General features: G+C 44.3%; 1 protein-coding gene across 2 annotated transcripts in view; it reads right to left on the minus strand.

Annotated features, from left to right (window-relative positions):
- Positions 1–16,383, minus strand: part of SMARCA1 (SNF2 related chromatin remodeling ATPase 1) — a 157,321-nt gene that overhangs the window by 89,590 nt on the left and 51,348 nt on the right. For both annotated transcript variants that reach the window (XM_083159337.1, XM_083159338.1), the window contains 3 exons: positions 11,001–11,122; positions 2,461–2,613; positions 716–848 (listed from right to left, as the gene is read on the minus strand). In XM_083159337.1, the coding sequence (XP_083015463.1) occupies positions 716–848; positions 2,461–2,613; positions 11,001–11,122 (408 nt within the window). The remainder of the gene's footprint in view (positions 1–715; positions 849–2,460; positions 2,614–11,000; positions 11,123–16,383) is intronic.

Raw genomic sequence — 16,383 nt, forward strand, 5'->3', positions numbered from 1 at the left:
TTTAAAGAGAAAACTAGAATATAAATATTTGGCCACTCCGTCCCATAATGGATTCAGGGAAAAAGGCGTACGCTTAGTATGAAAAGGAGTTTTTGTGCAACACAGATATTGGAACCTGAAAGTACAGTGGTGGCTGTAGGAACCTGAGCACCAGGGTCATAAGTCCTACAGACAGCAATACTTACACCTGACCTAGCAATGACAATTAATTTGTGTCTCTGTTATTTGCTTCTCTATACATACTCCATGTAATACAATGTAAGTTGTATGGTATTGCACAGCTGCTCTCCTGCAGCTGTGAAGTACATAACCAAATCAGACTCTTTGTTCAGTAAGCCATGGTCTCTGTCAGTAAGCCTTCTCCTAGCCTTTAATCTTTAGAGCTGTAGCAGGCGTCAGTCCTGGAAGGATCATAAAGCACATTGACATTTGAAGTAGGGTCAGGCTGACTGACTGGAGTGTTTTTATCTAGGCCATCTTTCTCCATATCTGTGTAGGTCTGGAGTAAGCCTGTATGGGAGAGATTAAATGCCCTAACCCAAAGGAACCGTCCTATTTTTGGTTGCTATAAAGTGCAAAAGGCACCAAGTACTAAAGGAAAAAAATACAACTAGAGGCCTCTACATCTACATCATGTTTCTCTACATTTGAGGCATAACTGAGCCAACTACAAAAGAGCATATGATAAGAGTAAAGAAATAAACATTACAGATACCTTGCTGTATGACTATAGAATCCAGTCTCAGTTTTAACTCAGCTCTTTCCACAATCCGTTCTTCCACTGTATTGTCGGTAATGAGTCGGAACACCCGTACTGTCTTTGTCTGGCCTATGCGATGTGCTCGATCCTATTGCAAGTGAAGCAAACAATTAAATACTTCTCAGGGAGAACTTAAATGTTTCCTAGTAACATATAATAATAGCAGCTAAAATATGCTGTAATATTTCCTTGGCAGGTTGCAAGGTGAGCACCTTCCCTACGGTACCAATCTCTCTTTATCAGTCAGGCGTGATAATCAAGCAGTGGACTAAGCCAGACATACACTGCATTGAATTATATCTAACCCTTTGGTGCTTTGATTCATGTTAAATTTGAAGCAATGGATACTACATAAGTTCTTGCATTGATGTTGCATTTGTTATGCTGGTACTCATTTTTTATTTATTTATTTTTTGCTATTTTCCAAGGACTTTATTTTACTATTATATGCAGGTAGGTTACAGACATTAAACAGATACATAAAAGATACAGTAACAATGTAGTTTCAGCCAAAAGGTACTGTAACAAAATAAAATACAGTACACTAATGTTTTTCTATGAATTATTACAATGATTTAACATACAGTATGCATACTTGTTGGAAGTTTGTTCTACATCATATCATACTTCATGTATGGGTCATTCCATGCCAACTCCCCACAGCTTCCAACCTGACCATCTCAGATTTTCATGAAATTTGGTAGGACGATAGATAAAAAAGTTACTTTCCTATTAAAAATTGTAGCCCTCAATGATACAGTGTCATGCAACAGGGTTGCAAACATGACAACAAATTTGACATTTATGCTTGCAAGATCAACTAAAACATAACTTTGCTTCTAATTGTAGATCTTTCATGTTGGTCTTGTTTTGAAGCTAAGGGACCATAGTTTTCATAAAAAAAATAGTTTTAGATTGAAATATTGACTTCTACATTTCAAGGTCAAATGATTTGACCTCTGACCTTTTTGTGTACATAAAGTATGTTATACAGTTAAATACAGTCTCTCTCTAGGTATAAGTTTCATTTCAAATTAGCTTTGAATTAAGAACAATGGAGGATATTCTGCTTGACTCGCAACCTTGCGAGTCCGCCAGACGACGCCCTCTGCCCCCACACGTCCGCCTCCTCGCACGCCGCAAACTTTGGCATGGCTGCAAATTGATGTTATGCATTAACATCCATTCGTAGCCTTGGTGCGAATGACTTATCCAGCGCTCGCAGATCTGAGACACCTCTGTGGTATCTCAGATCTGCGGGCACCCTGTGCGGGAAGCGGGCAGGCAGCTGACAACCGCTGACATCAGCTGCCTGCCCCTAACACCCACGTCATCGGGGAATTATCATGGGAACGCACAGGTTTTTCATGGGAACACCCATGAAACTCTGGGATTTCCCATGGGCGAATCCCCCGGCCCACAGTCCCTCGCGCCCTTCCACCTGCCCGCACTGTTGAGAGGGAGCGCCCGGCAAACAATCTATTCATATGAGCTGGCGCTAAAAATGCGGAGGATATTTATGACTTTGTACTTATTTATTTGTATAGGTTGATTTTTAGTTGTATCTTTATGGGGAAGTTTTGTCGTTCGCTTAATGCATGTCTTCTGCCATTAAACAAATATCAATATATATATTAAAAGGAAACACATATTGCCACATACTTAATACTTTTTTTATTTTTAAAGCATGAATTTCTAACCATTGCTTGTAAATCAACTTGAGGGTTCCAGTCTGAATCATACAAAATAACCACATCAGCAGTTGCCAAATTTATTCCAAGACCTCCGGCGCGGGTACTCAGCATGAAGATGAATTTGCTGCTGTTAGGTGCATTAAATCTTTCTATGGCTTCCTGTAAATGGAATAAATATATATAGGTATATTATTTTTTATACTTGGTTTTAAAAATGATAAACCAGTTCAAAATGAATATAGTTGTAAAGCATGCTATAATATGAAGTAACATAGATCCACTTAGAATGATCTATGAAGGTGGCTTCAGAGAAGGGCATAGGCACAATTTGAGCAGTGTTTACATTGAGTGTTTTTAATGACAGTTCCTTCCATGAAGATCACTTTCTACTACCTAGGCAACATTAATGTTTGTATAGGTCATGGTTAAGCAGAGTGTAGCATTCCAACTGTTGTGGAAATACAAAATCCAGCATGCACTGCATTTTAGTATGTGGAAGGGATGCTGGGATATGAAGCTTCACAGCAGCTGTTGTGCCACATGTTGCCTAACCTTGGTAAAGACATAGTTTGCATCTTACTGACATCAATGTGTTTGTACCAAGACAAATAGGGTGGCCAATCCCAGCATCGGGATTGGCGGGATCCCGGGATTTGTCCACAAAAACACCAAGATTTAAATCCCGGATTGGAGTTTCCAATCCCGGGATTTCGGCATTAGACTGCGCATGCACAGTCTGATGCCGGGCAGCATCTGAGCACTCACTCAGATGGCTGTGCAGCTATGCGCAGCATGACCTGGTCAGAGGTCATGCTGCACATTCCACACAACCGCTTGTCCCACCTGGCTCCCGTCTTCCCGGCTCCTAACTGCACTGCCTTTACTGCCCACCTGGCTCCCGCACTGGCCACCTGGCTCCCACACTGGCCACCTGGTCCCTGCACGACCCTCTGCCTGACTCTCACCCGCTCAGCTCCCATCGCACTGGCATATGGTATGTGCCTGGGCATTTTCTTTATTAGGGAATCCTGGGATTGAGGATTTTTTCAAACCCAAACTCCGTGATTGGAAAAATGTCCCGGGATTGGCTTCCCTAATGGCTAATTATATGCATATTTACATGGCAAGATGAACAATATGGTAAGTGTTCTTAGTTTTCATCAAAGTGAGAACATTGCAGCCCCTGCAGACCAAGCAGTGGAGGGGGGAACCGCTAGGCACATATAAGCATAAATGTTATCATGTATATCATATATGTGCTACTGTATATCAAGGTTCCTCAAAATATTTTGCTCTGGGACCCATCAGACAATAAAAAGAATTACAGGACACCAGCAAGTTACTGCAGAAGGTCATCACATCACATCACATGTGTAGTCAGCTGACAGCACATACATGGCAGCATTGTGGAGGTACAAAATGATGGGTGGAGTCTAAAATAACAGACAATTTATATGATTTTTCAGACTCCTTGAATCACTGACTCATCACCCTGATTCTCAGCAACCCCATGCTGAGAAGGTCGGGACACACTTTGGGGTCGGGACCCACTTTGGGGTCAGGACCCAAAGTTTGAGAACCGCTGTGCTAGATTGATCCCCCGTGGATTGCCAGCATGAGTTCATTGAGAATCAATATAAACCAGTGGTTCCCAACCTTTTTTCTCTCCCGTACCCCTTGATTAGGCTTTTCATTGATAAGTACCCCCTCCTCTCATTTTGAAATATGGACAGTACTTAGCGGTATGCAGATCCTTATATTAAGGAAGAGTAGTATACAGCAAGGAATTATGCCCTTCTGTGTCTAGACACTGTTTGTGTATTATCTCCAGGATTCCCGCTAACACCGGTAGGATTAATGCCGCTGCTTCCTCCACCTTTGTCAGTGCTGGGCAGATGACTGATGATGTCTGAGGGCAGCATGGGAAGCTCCCAGTGGATTGCTGGTCAGGCATATGACACAACATGGTTTGTCTCCATGGCAATGGGTCTTCTTCAGTCATCAAAAGACCTTTTCATCGTCCGCCATTACCAATATTATTTTCAAGTACCCCCAACTGGTCTGCAGAGTACCCCCAGGGGTACTAGTACCCCAGGTTGGGAACCACTGATATAAACCATTGTGCAATGTTAGGCCCGCACCCCCAGATTCTGTGAAACTGGCAAATAAGGGTCTTTGGGGTGAGCTTAACAGTGTATAATTGCTGATTTAGAGATACTTTTGTAACCCTTTCCAGCTTTATGCAACGCAACAATTCTTAATCGTAGGTCTTATGACAGCTCTTTTGTGCGAGAAATGGTTCACAATAGGCAATGCTTGTTGAGAATAGCAAACTCAAAACTGGTGTGATTTTTTTTATAGAGCAGGGCAGCTTTAACCAACATCTCCAATCTTATCTCATCGATAGGACTCCAGGTTGGCTGACTCCTGACTCCAATTAGTTCTTGGAGAATTAGCCACCCTGCACTGTGAATGTTTACATGGTGTGTTCAATAAAATCATGAGAACATATAATTGTTTGTGTGGTATTAGTTTAAGTAGACTGTGTTTGTCTATTTTATGACCAATTTATGAAGAAATCCATGTATTTCCAAAGGGTTCACAAACTTTTTCTTGCAACTGTAATTGGGAGTGGATTGGCAATTTATGCAATAAGAACTGCACAAAAAAAGTGTGACCCTAACTATAATATCAACACAGTAACTGCTTTTAGAACATGGGGCCAGATGTATCAAGCTCTAAAAAGTGATAAAGTGTAAAGTGAAAAACAACCAGCCAATTAGCTGTCATTTTTTAAACCCAGCCTGTTACATGACAGTTAGGAGCAGATTGGATGGCTGTTTATCACTCTCCACTTTATCCCTTTTTTAAGCTTGATACATCTGGCCCATGAAGCTGCGATTGAAAAAGTTCTATACCTAGGACGAAACGCGTTTGGCCACCCACCCCACGGCTCCACCAACCCCCTTTACTACTGCCATTGTGTATTGTTTATGGAATAAAACTGTGCTTGACTTAAAGCTACAGTAGTCAGTTTTCATTCGCCTTTATCACCTTCCCCCATATGCCCCCATACTTGCAATTCATAGACACTGCTGCATCGGATTGAATTTGCAGAAACATCAGAACCACACAATAAGCTACTACTACTATCAGTTTTTCACACAACCTGCACTTCCTGAACTCCTGCCATTATCTTTGGAGGTCCACTAATCCACTCCACGGCTTGATGTGAAGGAATCCGGGTACTGCTACACCCTCATCAATCAATTAGACATCAGGCATTGCCACTTCGTGGGACAGGTTACTTTACCATCACCCACAGTCGGAATTCCACTCCTCCCGATCCCTACCATCAACACCCAGCCTACAGTTATTGCTCCCAGCCCATACACCTTCCCAATACTCAGACTACAGTTATTGCTCCCTGTCCACACATCGTCACAACACACAGCCTACAGTTATTGCTCCCAGCTCCCCATCATTCCTTTACCACCACTACAAAACTGTAAAAACGTCAGCCAATCTACATCAACCCCGGAGCGCCAGCACTCCCCACTCCCATTGTATTTGTCTGTACCAGGGGGATTGGGACTTTCCCCCAGGAGTGCGGGTCGCTAGGGGCTTCCTCTAAGCGCTGTGTAGATCTCCCTATTGGCCCATGAAGCTGACAATTAACTGAAACTAATACCAACACTTATATTGAGATGTAATTAATAATATTACACTAACCTCTAGACCAGGTATTCCCAACCACGGTCCTCAAGGCACACCAACAGTACAGGTTTTGTAGATATCCAGGCTTGAGCACAGGTGACTTAATTAGTATCTGAGGGATTCTAATTAAACCATCTGTACTGAAACCTGGATATCACTAAAACCTGCACTGTTGGTGTGCCTTGAGGACCGTGGTTGGGAATGCCTAGAATATACTTTAGATCAGGAATTCCCATCCACGGTCCTCAAGGCACACCAACAGTGCAGGTTTTAGTGATATCCAGGCTTGAGCAAAGGTGACTTAATTAGTACCTGAGTGATTCTGATTAATCCATCTGTGCTGAAGCCTGGATATCACTAAAACCTGCACTGTTGGTGTGCCTTGAGGACTGTGGTTGGGAATGTCTGCTCTAGACTGTTCTAATATAGTTGGGTTGAAAAGCACTTCCTCCGTAGTTTTAGCAATAATCTCTCAATGAAGGCAGCAATTCAATTCAAGTTATTTGTTACCTGTTGGATTGGCTTTGTGTTTTTTTGTTTTAATGTAAGGACATAAATTAATACACTGATTTAATGTTGTCCATCGCCCAGTGATTGGCGTCTGTTGCATGCAAGGTAGACGATCTAGAGGTCACTATGGCTATGTTGAAAAACATGACAACAAAATTAGATTTTCTGGTAGTGTCATTGTAATCGAACACCGCTGAATTAACTAGTGATATTGTGAAGGCAAAACTGCTACAATACCAGGAATAGATACCTGTGGACAATATTGCTAGAACATCTGAATTATAGGACACTAAGTTTAAATGACTTTATTTGCCACAAGTAGGTCACATGGCTTTAGATTAAAATGCAGGAAAAGGGCAATTTCAAAAGTTATTCAGCTTTGAACATAACACAGACATAGGAGAGAATGCTGGTATATGGACTTGGGAGCCACAAAACTGGCATGTTATTTGCAATGACAAAAGGTTTTGCCTTGTAAATGATTGCCAGTTTAAAAAAATGGACATTCTCACACAAACTCGAGCAGGAACTCCCCCAACCTCTCTCCCCATAGAAAAAACTTCAAGAATTGATGGTGAGAGGAATGACTATAAGCAATCCATCTGGTGTTTGACAGTTGCATCAAGTGTAAACAAGCCCTTTATGTATATTAACAACTGAGGCTGAAGCACCAATATGACTATCGCTCACAGATGTATGCGGTCCTATGGAAAATGTTGTTTAGAGGATTAAGGTATTTATTGACACCAATATGCACTAATATACAATTCCACAAGAATGACCCATGTGTACTTCCCAAGTTATATATACAATTGGTGACTACTAGTGTCTAGTTAAAAATCAATAAGGTCACAAATGAAAGTCTAAACGAAGAACATTCTGACTTCAACAGAATATGTGACATCAGGCATCCGCTAATCATAAGTATACACAAGAACATAGTACATATGCTAAGAGAAAGATGGTGCACATTGCACTACAAATCATAAGATCAAGGGATATAGGCTTTGGAACATTGCAAATCCTGAGATTTCATATTTCATGAGTGAAACTGATGTGCCTGAGAAATGTGTTATGCTTTAACTACTTGTGAATACCAATACAGGTTGAGTATGCCTTATCCAAAATGCTCGGGACCAGAAGAATTTTGTATAATGGATTATTCTGTATTTCACAATATTTTTATATTTCAATGAGGTATCTTGCATTTATGTTGTATAAACAAATCAAACACATAAAATACACAGTTATATTTTATTTGTGCATGAAACAAGATTTCAAAACATGAAACAAAGTTTGTGTCCTATCTCAGGCACTGAATTTAAATCCCCAGCAGTCATTTTCTTGCACATATTTAGTGCCAGTTACATATCATGTCTCCAGTAGTGCCAGTTACAGATGTCCCCAGATGTCCCCCCCCCCCCCCCCCCCCCAAAAAAAAAAAAGACATTCTGGAAACTATGGATAAGGGATACTCAACCTGTACTTTTAACCAAGAGACTTTAAACATCAAAAATCAACAGCAAACAAGATGGCAAAAGAAAGGGAAACCGGTACTTATGTAATATCTGGGCTTCCGTTTTTCTTATGAGACCGCGTCCCCTCGCGGGGCTCGCTGCGCTCACCACGCTTCGGGCACGGTGGCTCGCTGCGCTCGCCACACTATATAAAATCAACTCCATGCGTAGTTGGATAGTAGGGGTATGAAAAAATGGGGTGCATTTAACATGGGAGCCCAGATAATACATAAGTACCGGGAAACCAATTTGACAAAATTGCATTATCAGGACCAAATAGTTTAAAAGAAGCAAAATTGAGTAATGATGGAAGTCTGCTTTAAAAAAACATTTAAATTAAAATGGGACTTGGACTGTTGTGACCAGATTGATCCAATGCAAAGCAATTACAACTAATGGGTTTTCTGTGGAATGTTAAATACAGACCTCCCTATAGTACTTAGCCTGGGAGTGACTGATACCTCATCATATTAACTGCTGTTTATCTTCCAACAACTGTTACCTGTTACAGTATCTTCAATAAAACCAACTCTGGTTTGGAGGCAACATGGGAACTAACATCCTTTCCCCACATCCGCTACTCACCTACCAACATTCTGCCAATAAGAATCCCTCATTTTAGCGGAGTAGAAGCCCCAAAAGCAATGCTTTCCTTGCAATTTATTTTTTTGCCACTATTAGCAACACTAGCGTAAATAAAAAAATGTATGTATAAGTCAGGCATAATAAAAACCACTGCACTGCTCTGCAAGAGCATAAACGCATTCTGTCCTGTTGGTTCTCTAAAACAAAAACTGAGCATTGAGCTGGACAGAAATATAGAAGAGGTAGGATTTAAGTAGATGAAATTATATACACAATATCCATCGTCTGACAATGGGATGCTTGGTATTATAATATATATTTTAGTGTTGATCTTATTTTTTAAACAGGGAAGAGGGTTGGCTTCTATGGGATGCAGATTAGCCTCCCAGGTAGAGTGACAGGGTCAAAGAAGACTGGGTAGGCTGCTAGAAGAGTATAACCCCATCAATCAAGTGATGTGGTATAGGAGCCTAGGAAGCCCTTTTTTCAGGAAGCCCTTAATGCGAAAGTGCATCTGGTTGCTATGTGAGAGCAGGTCAGTAGCCTTGTAGAGTGATTTACTACCGTGCTAGTGGACATTCTGGAATAGGAATGAATATTAATCAGATACTGGTCATAAAAGTGAATCCGAATGAAAAACAAACAAAAAAAGAGGCATATGCTAATGCGAAGTATGAATACAATTTTTGGACTCAGGGTGTATAATGCACTAGATTGTCTGGTCTACATTATGGGCCTGATTCAACAGTGGACATAGATCAACGAAAATAGGATGCATGCACGAGCCCTGTAACTGCGGTCGCATTCCAAAAAATGTGACCACAGTCTAAGGGCTGGCATGGTGCATCAATATGGCACTGTGCAGGTGTCAACACATCGTTGCAGAGGCACAGTCCGGACAAGCCTTCTCCTTTGCAGGGCGAGCCGCAGTGGCTGCATGACGTCACACAACCCAGAAAATGGCCGCCCGGCATCTGGGTTTGCTGCTCAGGGTAGGGGCTACCCTTAGCATGAGAGCAGTTTGATGTATAGCAAAGCGCTCACATAACAGCAATCACACTGCGGGGAGGGACCCGACATGCGGGGTGGCCTTACCCTGTGCTGGGCAGCCCCAAGAATGCTAATACCGGGAATTGTAGAACTTCTGAACCTAATGAATAAGGCCCTCATTAAGACCGCATTAATGGGATACTGATTGTTGCATGGATATAGTGACTATGTATTTTATGGCCAGCAAAATAAATAAAAAAACCTTAAAAACAGCGCATAAAATAAGTACATTTACTGAAAACTGTATGTCACTGAAAACTATGTCACATACACAACTAATAAAGAAGCTAGTCAAATACGGATATTAAATGGAAAGAGTATAGCTATTAAAAAATAGATTTACCTGGCTATAACTTTAACTTATCCTCTACATATATGTTTACCATTTATTTGTAAGGCCGGTTTCACACACTCTGGCTCCTGCCGGACGGTGAAATCCCGCACGGTCCGGGAGCTGTTCCGCACACATTAGTTGTGCCGCACGGTTGCAGCCGGATCCTGCCACTGGAAGGGAAGGCTGCTCAAACGGGACGGCCACGGCCCAGCCGCATGGTTGCAGCCGGATCCCGCCACTGGAAGGGACGACGGCTGCCGGGCTGTGGCCATCCCCTCCATGATAAACTACTGAGTGCTGCACGGCTTCCTGCCCGTATGGGTTTTCGCCGCCCGGCAGGAGCCGGAGCGTGTGAAATAGCCCTAAGACTTGAAGAAAAAGTCTCTTGCTTAGAAATTTTAACAGAAATTCCTTAATCTTGGCTTAACCATTTGAGTGCCAACATTGCTGTGAGAGGCTCAAAATATCCACTAAAAATACCAGCGACTGTTCTTTTAGTATAAATAAATACAAATACAGCAATTAATTAATTGAGTTTAGTTAAATATTGCACCCGAAAAACGAACAGTCGCTGTGAACGGCGCTGGTATTTTTGACAGATATTTTGAGGATCTCTCACAGCAACGTTGGCACTCAAAGGGTTGATTAAAAAAAAACGGTTTGCTTGGCAATTTCCACACCTAATTTGACAAACTGCCTTGGCACTCAAAGGGTTACTAAACTGGTCCATTAAGCATCACAACCTACAAAGTAGTCTGTGGGAGACATACAAAACTGTAAATTCCTTTTAGGTCAGCTCTGTGTGTCGGCAGATGAAAGGGATTTTATGTTACCTCTCTTTCTTCATGTGGCGTTTGTCCATCTAAGCGGCAATATCCATAGCCACGCCACATGCAGTAATCTTCCAGGATGTCAAGCAGCCGGGTCATCTGACTAAAAATCAGAACCCTGGAACCTGCCAAAGAAAATCAGGCAGGTTACACAGATCATTTGACATATTTTTTATAGTACACATATTTATATACAAATGCTACAGTAGCATTGTGTTTTTTGCTTATAAAAGCATTCACATTAATATATTCTGCTATTTATCTATAATTTGTTATTTTCTGAAGTATATTAGTATCTTAAAATTTTATAACAACCCTGACACCCTTCAATAAAGCATATACTGTATAATGCATGTATAAGCAATCATCTAAAGCTGCAATAAAAACTGCACAATTCATAGCTTTTTTATCTACACAAAGAAATGTTCTGGGAGGCACTGGCAAAGCATCAAAAGTGATAGCAAACAAGGGAACAAAACATTGAGCAACAGCGCCATCTAGTGTATACCACAATCACATTCTCTGATCAATGATCATTTAGGAACCACAAGAGCAAAACTATAAAATGATACTCTTATGTGAATGAATGCGTATTATTTTGTACAACAGTATCTGATCGATACGATATGTCTGTGGCTTTTCGATTGGGTCAGGGTGGTGTCAAATGCCTACTTTTGCACCAACATCAGATTCTGCTTGGCTGGACATAAGGGACTAATTCAAAATTGTAAAAAAAAAAATTTATGACAGTTACAGGCTTGTGTGATTGTCGGCTCACCGCAGATGCACCGCGATCACACTGATCACATGCCAAGGCACATTAGCAATGTGTCTTTCTTCACAAAGTGATTGACAGTCAGGGACAGTTTGGAGGAGGACCTTGAGAGAGGCATCAAAAAAGCACTGACGTCGCAGCCATTTTGGGTATGTCACAGCTACAACTGTTATCACATATGCATAGCACCAGAGTCACAATTCCCAAGGCCATTCTGCGCTATGATAGGGTTTCTCAGGACTCGGTTATCAAAGGACCTGTGACCTCATCTGCGTACAGCTGCTTGGAATTACACACATCTGCTGCATACGGGATCGCACCAGTGAATGCATTAGTGAAATGCACAACTCTGAATCAGCCCATGATTTTTTTATCACATCCCCAGCTTTTCCTATAAATCTTATCATGATCAGTTTTTTCCCTATACTTTTAAAGGGATATACATTGCATCTTACAGTAGGCAAACTTCAATGTACAGTATTAAAAATGACACGCAATGTCCCCTCACATTCACCATCCAGTGTAGATATAAGTAAGGATAAACAGAGCAGTCATTTATTAGAAAATAAATAAATCATGGTAGTGCAGCTATGAGAGACGTTCTCTTGTCCGATGGTGGGCCGACTGCGTATGCACATTTTCCGCATTGCCCGGCTGTGAGCACCTCTCAGCCTGACTGATGGGGGGTGGGGCGCCCCCCTGGCATTTCATAGGTGTGCCTACAAAAATGGTTGACGCACCCAAAGAGATGCCCACTCTGAATTCGGAAAAATGCCATCAGCCACCCAAGCCCCTCAGTGCCTCTTGGGTCATGCAGCGGCTGCGAACGGCAGTGACAGGAGGCAAAATCATTCAATGGTAAGTAACCATCAATTGATTTCTCGTCTGTGCGGGCACTTGTGAACGGATATGTACTCATACACATCTGTTTGTATCCCTGCACAGGGGCAGGTAAGGCCAGGGGCATTAAATAGGTGGGGTGGCAGGGCGGTGTTAACATGCTCGCTGGGCTACAAACACATGCAGCCCAGCGAGCAGGATTGAATCGAGCCCTATGCCCTTTTCCATACAAAAAAAGCTGCTACCACAAGCTGACATATCTACTTACACACAGGGCCGCTGAGAGGGGAGGGGAGCGGGTTCAGTTTACCTGGGCCCGGTCGGCCAGGGGGGCCCGGACACACACACACCTTTATTTTGCGGTGGTGGGTACACGGGCTGGGCGGCCTGGTATGAAGGAGAGCAGGGTCAGCTTATCAAAGAGGCGTCGGTGCTGCGTGACACAGTTGTTAGGACGGGAGTCGGGACACACACACACACAGCTAGAGTGGCCAATCTCGGGATCGGGATCGGCGGGATCCCGGGATTTGGCCCCCAAAACGCCGGGATTTGGGGATTAGACTGCGCATGCGCAGTCTAATGCCGGGCAGCGTCTGAGCACTAGCTCAGATGCTGCCTGGCTTCTCCCATACCCGGCAGTGCTGTACTGCGCAGCGTGACAAGGTCAGATGTCACGCTGCGCAGGACACACAGCCGCCCAGCAACCTGGCTCGTCTGCTCTTCACCGTATCAGCACGCCCGCCTAGTAACCCGGCTCTCGGACATACCAGCACGCCCGCCCCCCCAGCAACACGACCTCCGGACATCCCTGCACGCCCGCCCACCCAGCTCCCGGCCCTGCACATATCTGCTTGAAAAAATGCCCCGGGATTGGCTTCCCTACACACAGCTGAGCCAGCAGTGCTCCACCGCTGAGGCGCTCTGCTGACACTCTTGCGAGATGATGATATCATCTTGCGTGTCCGTGTCTTCAGCTGCAGCAGCTTGTGTCCCGACTCCTGTCCTGACTCCTGACAACTGTGTCACACAGCACCGCCGCTACATACCAAGCTGACCCCGCTCTCCATCAGACCCGGCAGGGTGACTGAATGCACATAGGGAGGAGGGGGATGGATTCACAGGGTGGTGATCGCCCCCCTTCCCTAGAAGAAAAGTCGGGTTCGGTAAGTGTGGTGGCTGGATAAGTGACAGGGGTATGTGACAGGGGTAAGTGACAGGAATAGCCACCGAAGGAGCACTACTTGTCATCCAGCAAAACATGCCCATGGGGTAGTTATACTGGGGATCGCACCCCACTGGTATGATTTCTAGGGATATTCTGAAAACTTGCTGCTGCTATGCTCTTTTGCCAGGCTGCCCCTGCTGTATGTGCCTGCTTCCTGCTCTCACCTAGTCAGCAGTGCATCTGCGCCTGATAAGTGCACTGCTCCCCACAGCAGACATGGCAGCAGAGTGCTTGTATGTGGCTGGCTGCAAACCGCACTGTGCTGTAGCCTCTGCACCTGCTACACAGCCCTCCGGGGTCCAAAATACAAATGTATTATTGCAATACAAACATAGGTAGGCCGACGATTCAGCACCACACAGGAAAAAATTTTCGTCAAAGCTCTTTGTGAACAGAAAACCTTGAGAAAAATGCTCTTGATAATAACACCCTCCGGGGGGGGGGCAGAAAGTTGTCGTATCGGGGCCCAGGATTTTTCTCAGCCCTGCTTACACATGCAGGTCTCCCGTATGTGAAATGTTTGGGACAGAAGAATTTTGGACTTTTCCATATTTTGGAATATTTGCATACCATAATGAGATACCAAAATATTGGAAAAATTTAACATCCAAAATACTTCTGGTCCCAAGCATTTCACATATATCACAGTCGGAATAAATAAAAATTGGACATTCCTTTATGGAAGACTGAACCTGTGTGTAGCTGCATCTGTTAATGCTGTTTTACCCTACAGCAACTGTGAAAATGTTTCTTGCAGTTTAGTACCAAGCACTCATGTTTTACTGGTAAACAGAACACAAAAACATAAAGGGCGACATTCTATGGGATGACAGTTTTTCGCACGTCAGTTTTTCGCCCATTATCGCACTTTTTTCAAATTGCATTTTTACCTTGGATTCGCATATTTAATGAGGTGCGTGTTCCGGCAAGAAAAGTGCGATTGAGTGCGATAATGGGCGAATTTTTGGCATGAAAATGTGCGATTTTTAGGCATGAAAATGTGCGATTTTTAGGCATGAAAATGTGCGAATTTGAGCTTATGTGCGATTTTGGGTTTGTATAAAAAAAAAATATTGCGTGGGGTCCCCCCTCCTGAGCATAACCAGCCCCGGGGTCATTGAGCCGGACCTGGTTCCAAAAATACAGGGGACAAAAAGCGTAGGGGTCCCCCGTATTTCTGAAACCAGCCCCGGACTCTTGGACCGGTCCTGGTTCCAAAAATACGGGGGACAAAAAATCTGGGGGTCCCCGTATTTTGAAACCAGCACCGGGCTCCAACAGCCCGCAGTGTCATGCCACAGCCGGGGGACACTTTTTACATAAGGTCCTCCGGCCATACCATGAGCACCGTGGCTGGTCAGCCTTGGACAGGGTACCTGGAGGAGTGGGGACCCCCCCCAATAAAGGGGTCCCCCCCCAAGGCTTCACCCATCCAGGGCTGAAGCCCGGGGCTGTCACCGGCGTCCCTGGCCAGTGGACGCCGGCCTGATGGTGTAAAATCTTTCAATCCTAACATTGCTTTATACAGGAGAACTACAAGTCCCAGCAGACCTCCCCCGCAGGCTGGGACTTGGAGAACCACAAGTCCCAGCATGCGGGGCATTAATGGGCCCGCTGGGACTTGTAGTACACCTGTAAAAAGAATGTTAAAAGAGAACACACACACAGAAAAGTAAAACTTTATTACATACACATCCACACACCTCACTTTTACACAAATATACTTACCGATCCAGGATCCAGCGCTGGTCTCCCTTCTGCAGCAGAGCCGGCTACCCCCGCACTGACAGCGGGGACAACCGGCTGTCTCCGATGCAGCTAACAGCTTCTGTCGCGTTGTCCCAGCGCGACACAGGCTGAGAGCGTGATTGGGCGATGCATCTCCATGGAGACGCATAGCTCAGCCCTGATTGGCTGAGCTATGCGTCTCCATGGAGACGCATAAGCCGAAGATGCTCTCAGCCTCTGTTGCGCTGGGACAGCGCGACAGAAGCTGTTAGCTCCATCGGAGAAAGCCGGTTCAGCCCGCTGATAGTGAGGGCTGACCGGCTCTGCTGCAGAGAGACCAGCGCTGGATCCTGGATCGGTAAGTATATTTGTGTAAAAGTGAGGTGTGAGGATGTGTATGTAATAAAGTTTTACTTTTCTGTGTGTGTGTTCTCTTTTAACATTCTTTTTACAGGTGGACTACAAGTCCCAGCGGGCCCATTAATGCCCCGCATGCTGGGACTTGTGGTTCTCCAAGTCCCAGCCTGCGTGGGGAGGTCTGCTGGGACTTGTAGTTCTCCTGTATAAAGCAATGTTAGGATTGAAAGATTTTACACCATTAGGTCGGCGTCCACTGGCCAGGGACGCCGGTGACAGCCCTGGGCTTCAGCCCTGGATGGGTGAAGCCTTGGGGGGGACCCCTTTATTGGGGGGGTCCCCACTCCTCCAGGTACCCCGTCCAAGGCTGACCAGCCACGGTGCTCATGGTACGGCCGGGGGACCTTATGTAAAAAGTGTCCCCCGGCTGTGGCATGACACTGCGGGCTGTTGGAGCCCGG

This window comes from Crinia signifera, chromosome 9 (assembly GCF_055691185.1).
Source record: "Crinia signifera chromosome 9, ASM5569118v1, whole genome shotgun sequence".
Lineage (NCBI taxonomy): Eukaryota > Metazoa > Chordata > Amphibia > Anura > Myobatrachidae > Crinia > Crinia signifera.